The 11359-nt window shown below is 45.8% G+C and overlaps 1 protein-coding gene across 1 annotated transcript in view; it reads right to left on the bottom strand.

The window, feature by feature from the left end:
* The window catches only part of MXI1 (MAX interactor 1, dimerization protein), a 127002-nt gene extending 125444 nt beyond the window's left edge, over positions 1–1558 (bottom strand). The window contains exon 1 of the mRNA XM_077125994.1: positions 1096–1558. Coding sequence (XP_076982109.1) covers positions 1096–1369 — 274 coding nt within the window. The 5' untranslated portion in view covers positions 1370–1558. The remainder of the gene's footprint in view (positions 1–1095) is intronic.
* Between the last annotated feature and the right edge of the window lie 9801 nt (positions 1559–11359).

Here is an 11359-nt window from a genome sequence, read left to right as displayed (position 1 = left end):
AAGCAGCTATTATTGTGAGGACGGTGCTAGAGGCGCCACACACGCGTGCCCCGATTAAGGCGCTGAGTCGACAGCCTGGGGAGGGATAGGGGAACCCGGCTGGCAGAGGCAAAAAGAAACAAACACAAAAAGGAGGCCAGGCATCGCGCTCCACTTGAATCTGGAGGGATCGGGGATAGTAATCGACCAGGACGGCGTTTGCCTTCCTTGCCCGGCGCGCTCACTCGGGAGCCGTCTCCCGGAAAATAAAGAAACCGTACACAACAGCCCACACCTTCTTCCCCAACTATTGTTTCCTGCGAGATCCAAAGTTTCCTCGAGCCGCGTCCCCCTCGCCAAGTTTCCCGGGCGCCAGGCGACAGGTCCGGGGCTAGTTGCTGGCTCTGCGGGGGCCCGCCGGCCTGATTCTTGAAGGAGGTGGGGGTGAGGGGTGGGGGGACACCCCAAGGCAATGGAGGCGCGGGGTGGGGGGGTGGGGGGGCTGTGTCTGTGGACGCGATGGCCTGAGCCCAGCCCTGCTGTGAGAGGGGAGAGGAAAGCAAAGTAGACAGGAGGGAGAGACGGAGCCCGAGTCTGGCGGTGCCCACGCCGTGGACTGTTGGTTGTTGTTGTTATTGTTGTAGTGTATTTCTTTCTGCACCCGCTGAGCTCTGCCCACGGCTTCCAACTTTCGGCTTCTAATCCCCACCCCACCCAAGAAAGAGAAACAGAAAAACAACACTTGTCTGCTCAAGAAGGCTCCAGGAAAAAAAAAGGAAGAAAGGCGACCTCAAGAGATGAGCTCTCGTCTCAGTTGTCAGCAACAACAACACTCCCCCGCTCCTCGGCCCGGCGGTCCTCCCAGCCCTCCGGAGACCGACGGACGGACGCACCGACAGGCCTCCCCCCCACCCCCCATCCCCTTGCTAGTCTTTGTTACATCTTTAGCAGCTTTGTGCGTGCGTGTCCTTTCTCTGGTGTCATCGGCTTTACTGCCGAGGGCTGATGTGTGTTGGGGGAAGGGGGGACGCGAGCCGAGCAGGCGACCCGGGTCGCCCAACTGGGCAAGGAAGAAAGAGCCGGGCTCTGAGGAGGAGCCGGGGCCCCCAAACTTACTTTTGTTTTCTTTCTCGATCTGCTCCAGGTAGCTGGCGGCCTCGAGCAGAATCTGCACGTTCTGCAGAAAAGTGTTGATGTGCTTCTCCATCGAGTTCTCGCTGGTGTTGAAAATGTCCGAGAAGGGGCACCTGGGCCTGGCCCCAGCGGGTTCCTCGGGCTGGGCGGGGGGCTGGGGCGCGGCCGCAGCTGGGGGCACGGCCAGGGGCGCGGCGGGGACCAGCCCCGAGCCCTCGCAGCGCGCCTCCTTGCGCGGCCGCCCGCGTTTGCCCATGGAGGGACAGGGGTCCGTCAAGCTGGTCCTCTTACGGGGCTGCACGGCCCGGCGGAGCTCCGGGCCCCGGGGGAGACCCGGCCAGCTGAGCGGAGGAGGCGTCGGGCGAGGAGCCGACCTGACTTCCCGAGCCTCGCTGCGGGCAGTTGTGTGTGTGAATGTGTGTCGGTCTCGCAGTGGGTCTGTGTGTATGGGAGATTGAATGAACCTACAGGACAGACGGAGGCGCTCTGGCGCCTGGGTCCTAGTGCGAGCCTTCCGCAGAGGACCGGTCAAAATAAAAAAGGTGGCGACAGCCCCGCCAGGGACTGCCCCTGCCCGTGCCCGCACACTTTCTCCCCAAATCTAACCACAGGGTAAAGCAGTGTATTCTAACCGGAATAAGGGGAAAGAAAACACAAAAAAAAAACCTCGATGCCTTTGAGTACACTCGCGTAAAAACAAGCTACTAGAGATTTTTTTCTTCACAAAAATATTAACTTTGTAAAGTGTCCAACACAATGCCTGGAACATACCTACCCAATAAATGGTAGCTGCTATGATTATTTTAAATATATAAACATACATATAGAAGCACAATCCAAATGGGAAGAATTAAATCATCACATGTAATCCTAAACTCCCTTCCCCAACACATACACACACACACACACCTATGGGCACTCTCCTGCACCTTCACAGAGCAGAAGAAAATTCTCAGGCCACCCAAGTCCGGGTTACAGATTTACTTTCCGCTTCTTTCTTCCTTCAAATGCTAAGTCATTTTTCAGGAAGGGGGAGGAGGTGTCAGCACCTCTTTCCACAATCCTCTTGCCTTGGTTCAGCTGTGCAAAGCTCACCCTAGAGTGCCTCCACACCTGGCTCCCTTTTATTTGACATCGCCAACAGTGACAGTAAAGGGATGCCCCTCCCCCAGGTGAACCCTACTTCTTAACTCTGAAGACCCCTAGCCGGGTTTACATTGTCATTTTCATTTCTGCTGCTGTCACCCAGTGAGGGTCTGCGGTATCCATGGATGCCTACCAGCCCTGGGAGGTAAAGTAGGAGTCAGGGAAATAGTGAAGGGCCATTCCAGGCTGCCGTAGCAGTGGGTTCAAATCCCAGCTCTGCTCCAAACAGACTGTGCACTTGGGCAAGTCCCCTAACCTCCGCTGGCCCAAATGTCCACATCCATGAACCTTCTGATAAGATTCTTTGGCAGATTAAATCATATCTGCACTTAGCACATGTCCGACCTATAGGAAGATCTTTTCCTTCCAATTCAGACCCAGCCAAGAGCCTGGGGTGCTTATTTTGATGTAACTTGTGTATAGGATGGGAACAAGTTGCAAAAACAAGGCCCTTCTGCCCTTCATTGGAAAGTATCCCTACAGGCGACTCTGAGTATTACTATCTTTCACTGCCACTTGGAGTTTGCCTCCAAGGAAACCATTTACCTAAAGCACATGGTAAATACTGCCCCCTGGAGTTGTGCGAGGAAGTCATCTTATCAGAGGCAGCTTTGTACACATTTTTATCAAGAAGAATCTTACTGGAAATGCAAACTTTTTGAAAAAAAGAGAAAGAACATTTCTTTGCGAAACATATGAATATCTAATACATATATATATACACTCTCTCACTCCCTCACAGAACCTTCGAGAAAGTCTTTGTGCACTTTTAAAATACAATAACCTGCTGGTGATATGACAGGACCAATCAGCAATGGTTTTCAAAGCAAATGTAATCACATATGGGACTATATATAGTCATACTGCACATTTTCCATCTTATGACAATCTTTACATGGTTGATCTCTGGGTCCTTTGACTAGGGGAGAGTAGATGCTCCAAAGAACTGGAAGATAAAAATTCATCTTCCATTCTTAGAACAATTACTGATTTTTTTGTTTTTGTCAGAACCACAACCTGACCTATTCATGCTTAAATATCTATGGCTGTCTAAGGACTTTAGGAAGGTCTCATGTTTGCACAGTTTTAAACATATTTTGTCCAGTGCCATTTTGTAAAAACTAGTGCTTTGTGTGAAACAGGGGTGGTCTTCCTTGCCCCAAATGAAAGATGATATTGAGACAATGAGCAAGCTAAACCCAGAGCAAAACTTGGTCTTCCTTTAATTTCCCCATGGAAGCATGGTCAAATACACAATACTGCAAATATACAATCCTGCAAACACACACACACTTACACACACACACACTGAGACAGGCACACCCCCACCCATAAATGACAGGTTGGGGGTAGAGCATTTTGTAATTATTTATTTATTCCTGTTCCATCTCTCATAGGTCTGTGAGTTTCAGAAAACCCAGTGGGAATCTTCAAGCTGGGCTGTGGATCTGACCAAAGCCAAAATAAACAATGGCTTGAAGAAAATCTACAAAAAAGTGCTGATTTGCAGTATTCCCACAGTCGGCCACAGCCCCCACCATCATTCCCATGGAAAACACCACTGCTGGTGCCAAATCAAGTTTTCTCCCCATCATAGGGGCATTGTTTTTTGTTATTATGTGAGTTGTTAGCATCAGACAATGGCACCACAAGAGACACAGTGGAGGCAGGAGAAATGCCTTTTTGTTTCACAAAGTCTGGCTATTGCGCCCCAGAGTCTTGCATATAGTTTAGTTGCATATATTCATTTTGGTAATATGTATGTGGAATGGTGAATGTGCCAAGAAAAAGCGCAAAGCCCCGTCCTTATTTTTTTCTTCAGAGCTCATCAAGTGTTAAATCATATTATCATCGCATTGCTCTCTCTCGCCCCTCCCGCCATCCTCCAATTAACAGATTTCTCTAATAAAGTTGGCCCCAACAGAGAGTGTGGTGTTTCAGGGGTTATATCGCAGGACAGGCATCCAGGATGCTGAGTTACAAGCTCAGCTCCATTCCCGATTAGCTTTGCTTCCCAGGAGGAGCCGTTCAAACCCTTTGCACCTCACTTTCTCTGGGCCTTTGACTCCATAAATAAGGAGGCTTCTTTGGAAATTTGCTGAGGATTTCTGCAGAGGTGGCAGTGAACAGGTAGGGGATGAGAATGCAGTGGCCCTGTTATGATGACTTGAGATCTTTGAAAGAAAAGCATTGCTTGAAAACACCCAGTAAAACCAGTCGCCATGTTCCCAGAGCAAGATATCTTCAGTGCCTGCTCAGCCTGGGTGTTGTTTCCTCCACCTTCTGTTTCTTTGTTTGACTTATTTGCTTGTTTGGTAATTTTTTCCATCGATCTTGTTTGCATATTAAAGCAAGAATGTTCTCTTTTTTTGTCCCCTTCTTTTTTGCAGTCATTCTACACTCTTACATCAAAGGAGTTGTTTTGCCTGTAATTATGTCTTTCTGTACACAGAGGCTGGTTAATTACTGAGCAGGCGATAGGAGCATTGTCACCAAGACCTCCCCATCTTGCACTCAAATGGGAGACTTTTCATCTGACATGGACTGTTTGGGCTCTCCTGGGCTCCTTAGTCCTGCTGTTCTTTCCTCACCCATTCTGCCCTCACTAATTCTGCCTAAGTCCACCACCCTGACCTCTGGCTTTTTCTTGAACTTTGCCAGCATGACCCAGTCAGGTTCTTCTTTACAAAGACCATAGGCTTGGTCAAGAAATGCCTTTTCGTTTCACAAAGTCTGTGCTATTGCACCCCAGAGTCTTGCATATAGTTTAGTTGCATATATTCATTTTGGTAATATGTATGTGGAACGGTGAATGTGCCAAGAAAAAGTGCAAAGCCCCGTCCTTATTTTTTTCTTTTTGATGTAACTTGTATATAGGATGCCACCTTATCAGAGGCAGCTTTGTACACATTTTTATCAAGAAGAATCTTACTGGAAATGCAAACTTTTTGAAAAAAAGAGAAAGGACATTTCTTTGCGAAACACTCATATAAATATCTAGTACATATATATAAACTCTCTCACTCCCTCACAGAACCTTTGAGAAAGTCTTTGGGCACTTTTAAAATACAATAACCTGCTGGTGATATGACAGGACCAATCAGCAAATGGTCCTTATCACTTGAAGTATGATCCTCAGAGATTTACTAACCATGCTTTTCCTGAGTACCTTTCCCTTCAGAAAGGAACCACCTGGAAATGAGCTGAGACGCTAGCTCAAGGTTCCCTCTCCTTGCCTTTATCTGTTAGAAGGGAAGAGTAGCTCTGAGGCCAGCCCAAGGGTAGAGGGTTAGGGACTGTCAGACACAAGCCAAGTGGCAGAAACAAGGGAACCTGCGGACTCTGCCTCTTCCACTGACACCTGACAGCATTAAATGTACTGGCCAGGCCTCCTTCAGCCACTCCCCACCTCTCCACCCCACCCCTACTCACCAGTGGGTATAGACATGGGCAGAAGATAAATAATTTCTGCCCTAACTTGGAACTCACCAGGGTGTCACCTGCTCCTGGGGCAATATATCTGCTCTCTTGGACTCTGCCCTCTCTTATTCTGGACCTCTGAGGCCACTAGGCCCTTCTTGTCTCAACCAACTCCTGGGCTTCTCCTGTTCAATGCCCAGTACTTACAGGGTTCATTAGACTATGAGCTCATCAAGGGCAGGGAGAAGGCCTCTCCCCCTCAGCCTGCCTGGTGCCTGGCATACTGCATGTGTGGCACAAAGCAGGGGCTCAGGCCATGCGAGTGGAGAGAAGGAAGACCCTATCCTGCATGGCTGGAGTTCAGTCTGTCCTTGGTGACTTCCTTGCTCCAATGTGGCAAGAGGTGGCATTTGACACTGTCTGCAAAACTATATTCCTGAGTCACTCACATTAAAGTTTAAATATCTAAATGCTGTCTCTGTGGAGAAGCCAGAAACCCACTGAGCCAGATGGGTTGAGGTTGCCTTACCAACAATGTCCGGAGGCTCAGCCACTCTGTCCCCTGTCTTACTGCTGTGAAAATCTGGTGACAAGATGTGTCTCCTCTGTAATAAGATGTCTCTGATTGCGAATTTTCATCACCAGGCAATGAAGGCAGTGGCCTGAGGCCAAACTGGGAGTTAAAAAAGCTTATTTTTTTCACATGTCCCCATCCTTGGGTGTTTTCTCAGTCCTTCAGGCCCCTAGTTTCTTCGACATCTCTTTATTTTTAAGAAACGAATTCAACAAAAGATTCTAAATTCATGTACATTAAAGGTATCAGTGATAATACCTTAAATATGATTCTTCCCAGAAGCATCTGGAATTAAAGATAGCCAATGCCTTAAGCTAAAGGTATGACTTTATAATGGTGAAATGTGAGGAAACAAGAGACGGATAGATAGGAAAGGTAGATTGAGGGTGGCAAAAGGTATTCCTCCTGTTTGCCGACTGAACTTGTATGTCACTTAACCTCTTGGAACCTCAGTGTTCTTATTTACAAAGTGAGGAGAACAATATCTGCCTTGCTGAAGGGGTATATAAAAGGGGGCCCTGGAAACTGTAAAGTTCTGTGCGCATGACAGGGTGTTATTAGGCTAAGAGAGTTTGGGCAGATTTTCAAGGAAAACAAAAGCAGAAGCAGCCACAAACAGATGGGAGCCAGAGATAGAATACCAAAGTCTTGGGCCAGTTATACAACTGTGTAATTCTGGATAAATAATGTCACCCTCTGGGGTCTTAGTATCCTCGCCTATACAGACAGGGTTCCACTGGCACAGAATCTATCTTTTCCCTGCACTTCAAAAAGCATCATTAATTCATCTCCCCATTTTTATTTATTGGGACCTGGATGTCTCTGCCCACTGGAGTTTTAGATCAGCATGGGAGAACCAGTGTGACCACATCGAGCTGAGTAAAGAAACTGGCATTTTAGGTTACATGATCTGCCTTAACTGGGTAAAGTCACTTCCCATTGTTATTTGATTTTTCAATTTAATTTCTAAAATCTTAAAAAATTTACAAATACTCTATACTCCCTAGCTACACTAGCTAAAAAATAGCTGGAGAAGCCCAATTCCTGTCTTCAAGTGGGTCTGGGCGCTCAAGACCCCAGTCTGTGAGCACCTGGACCCCTAGTGTTGGATGATGGACAAAACCTACAGGAAAGCAGCAGCCCAGTGTGGTGCAAGGAGCTCCTGACATTCCACCTAGATAGCGACACACCATCCACCTTCTCCCCCAGTCTCTTTCTTGCCTGGGGCCCAGACGTTACACCTCTCCTTTTTCAAAACCAAAGATGAATTCTCATGTGAGCAAAGGTTGATGAGCTCTGAAGTGGGTACATTTATCAGGGATAACAGAAGCATGAGAATGTACTCAAACACCCTAAATTATGCCATCAGAGGTTATCCAGAGCCTTCCATGGGCCAGGCTTGCTCTCGGTGCAAGGACATAACAGTGAACAAAGAGCAACCCCCCCACCCCCATCCTCATGGGATTTATCTTCCTTACCCAGGTATATAGGTAGACATAGAAACCAGGCACACACACGCAGATATACACATAGCCACACACGTACACACAAAACAGGACACTTTACTTGCTGCTGTGTCTTTCAGAAAATGAAATATAAGCTACAAGTTAGAGCCAGAATAGAGGGATTCATACAGAGGACTATTGCATCACAGAAATATGATAAAAGAGAATAAGGAGGCATTTGCCTTCATGTTTCCCTTTTCACTCTGCGCTTACACTGGAAATTAATTTGTGTCTGCATGTAACCGATCCTTTATATGTTTCAGCAGTAGGAAGGCATGCGATATATGTGTTAGAATAAAGTTTTATAAAATGTTATATGTCATACTGATTCACAGAGATCCAAAGATCTCACAGACATGTGTGCACCACCAAAGAGTCACATCAAAACAACTACCTGAAATTATAACCTACCTGGAAAAGGCAGAAACATAATCAGAGGCTATTTCCATGTTACTACACCCTAAATATACCCAGCCCAGACAGGCAGGTACATGAGAATAACATGTTGGCAAACAGTTGCAAGAATCTGCCCTTGAATTTTGATAGCTAATTTCATCCTTGTTAAAGTAGAATTAAGTAGAATTGAGTCAAAAATCCCAAAAACAGAATCCAAGAATCTAGAATTGGGAAATTCTTCTTGGTTTCCTGTTTCACTTTTCAGAGTCTCAGAACTGGGCTCCATCAAATCTTAGATTTGAACTCTGAGGAGAGTATCTTCTCATTTTACTAGTTTTAATCTTGACTTCCTTGGACATGTACACTTTTGTGTGCATATACACATGCAAATATACATGGTCCTATATTGTGTTAGTGATAATATAATTATAAAAGCTAATATTCATAAAGTGCTTCTAATATTGCAGTCCCTGTTCTCCATGCAGAATTTTATTTCATCCTCATAATTGCTCTATAAACTATTATCATCACCTCCATTTTACAGACGAAGAAACAGAGGCTGAGGAAAAGTAAGGCCTTGCCCCAGATGGCACAACTAGTGAATGGCAGAGGGAGGGCTCTCTTTGGTCTCCTGCTTGGCACTGCAGAACTTAATTCCTTCCTGTTCAATAGCCCACTTACCATCATTCAGTTCTGTCCAGCCACATTTGGGTTACGGGGAGAAGTTTATGCAGTCTTGGTAATTAGGTTTAAGTGCATGTTTGAGCTTCTCAGCTTCTCAAACAAATAACCTACTAATGGGTTGGCTTAACAGGAATTTAGTGGCTCATGGTTTTAGATGCTTCTAGCTCGCTGTCAATCTTTGGAGTTCCTTGGCTTTTCTGTCACTTGGTAATGTGCATGGTGGTGTCTTCTCCTTTCTCCTCCAGGTTCTGTTGGCTTCCAGCTTCTGGCTCCTTTCTGTGGCTTTCTGTCTCTGTTCCCAATTTCTTCTGCTTATAAGGACTTCAAGCATATCAGATTAAGGCCCACCCTTGCACAGTTTGGGCACAAGTTAATCATTAAACTCGTCAAAGGGCCTATTTACTAATGGGTTCACACTCGCAGGACCAGGGGTTGGGATCTGGACGTGCCTTTTGTGGGAGACATGCTTCAATCCCCAACAATGCACCACAAAGTTGCTTGTTACCGATGCTCATTGGTTTGTAGACTGAAACTTTCTCCAGGAAAGTGAACTCCGATTCTCCCTCCACAGACAATGGGCTCTTCCAGAGTAGGGCGTGGCTTCCCCTGCAGTGTCATACAAGTAAGCGTCCAGCAATAAGTAGCTGCACAATCTGTGTTCAATATCCATTCAATTACTACAAACCGTGGCAACTGGCTTTGGGAGCAGATAGCACCTTCAGTGTCATTCCTTAGACATCACCAACCTCCCCTTTAGTGCCCACAATGACCTCTCATGGTGTCTGACCTCCTCTTTACGTGAGTAGCCCCACTGCTGGGTTAGGGGACAGACATCTGCAGAAAGCCCTAAGGAAACACATATAATGGCCATTCATTGCCAGGGGCTGTGAAGCTGAAAGCAACTTGTCAATGCATTGGGAAGGATTCTTGATCACGTAGGCCAAAGGTTCTCAGCCCGTGGATGTGCATTAGAACCACCTGGAAACAGGATTGTCAGAGTTAGCAAACAAAAATACAGGACAGGCTTCAGATAAATGACAAATGATTTTTAGTATACGTATGACCATGCAATATTGAAACATACTTATACTAAAAAGTTTTTGTTGTTCATCTGAAATTCAAATTTGACTGGACATCCAGGATTTTATCTGGCAACCCTACCTGGGGAGCTTAAAATATATACTAATGCATGGACCCTCATCCCTGAGCAAGTAAATTGTAATCTCTGGATATGGGGACCTGTAATTTTTAAAACAGTAGCTAGGTGATTCTATTTGTGGCTATGCTTGAGAATCACAGATGGAGTGAACCTAAACTTTGGAGGGCAAAGGAGGAAAAGCCCAGGAAAGATTGTGGAGACTGGTGACCAAATTCACCTACTCAAGTTTCTGCCTTCAGGAAGCTCTGCTGGGCTGCTTCCCAGAGACCAAGCCAGCCAGGGCCAGAGTACAACTGGACTGTGCACCCAACATTGGGCCCTCGGGGCCACAGAAGGGTACCCAGCACCACCTCTAGGGAGCTCAGTGGTCCCCAGAGATGTCAGTCCTGCCCCCCCCCATCTCCACCCTGAAACAGCTAACTAGCAGGTATCAAGTTTCATTTGTTTTGTGTATCTGAGTTAAGCAGGTCCCTAAATTTCTATTGTGACATGGGGAGCTCAGAATGAAGTCTGCCTTTTAAGAAGTGAAATAACACAGAGGTTAAAAGCTTGGGATTTACACAGCCATTGCTTGAATGTGAGGCTGCAAGTCTTTCTTACCATCTTTTGCACTTGGAAAGAACAACAGCTTCTGGACAGATTCTATCTTCGACTTCTCATTTCCTCATTTCTTTGGGTGCATTCCCCAGCACACTAACTTTCTTTTTTTTTTTTTACTTTATCTTGTTTTGTTCATATACCTTAGTTTTTGTTTTGTTTTGTTTTTCTTCTTTATTTGTAATGATGTGTTTGTCCAGCTAACTTTTGCATTGCACTTTTCTTTTTTTTTTTTTTAGTTCTGAAAAATAACATATATACAAAAAAACAATAAATTTCAAAGCACACTGCAACACTTAGCTATTGAACAGATTTCAGAGTTTGGTACGGGTCACAGTTCCACAATTTTGCATTTTTCCTTCTAGTGCTCCAAAACATTGGAGATGAAAAGAAATATCAGTCTAGTGATTCAGCCATCATACTCATTTGTTAAATCCTATCTTCTGTGTTATAACTCTACTTTCTCCTTTGAGCTTTCTCCCAATCTTTAGGGGTGTTTGGGCTATAGCCATTCTAACTTTTTCATGTTGGAAAGGGCTGTCAATAATATGGGATGAGGGATAGAACTAATTGATATTCTGGAGAGGCTGGTCCCTCTGGGTTTCAGGACTTATCTGGCCTAGGAACTCATCCGGAGTTGTAGATCTCCGGAAAGTAATCATAGTGCATGGAACATTTGTAGAATCTCAGATAAAGCCTTAGGTGTTCTTTAGGGTTGGCAGGAATGGCTTAGGTTGGGGTTTGTCAAACCATGACAATAGCAAT

Source organism: Tamandua tetradactyla, chromosome 13, assembly GCF_023851605.1.
Source record: "Tamandua tetradactyla isolate mTamTet1 chromosome 13, mTamTet1.pri, whole genome shotgun sequence".
Taxonomy (NCBI): Eukaryota; Metazoa; Chordata; class Mammalia; order Pilosa; family Myrmecophagidae; genus Tamandua; species Tamandua tetradactyla.
This window is presented reverse-complemented; position numbering and strand designations above follow the sequence as displayed.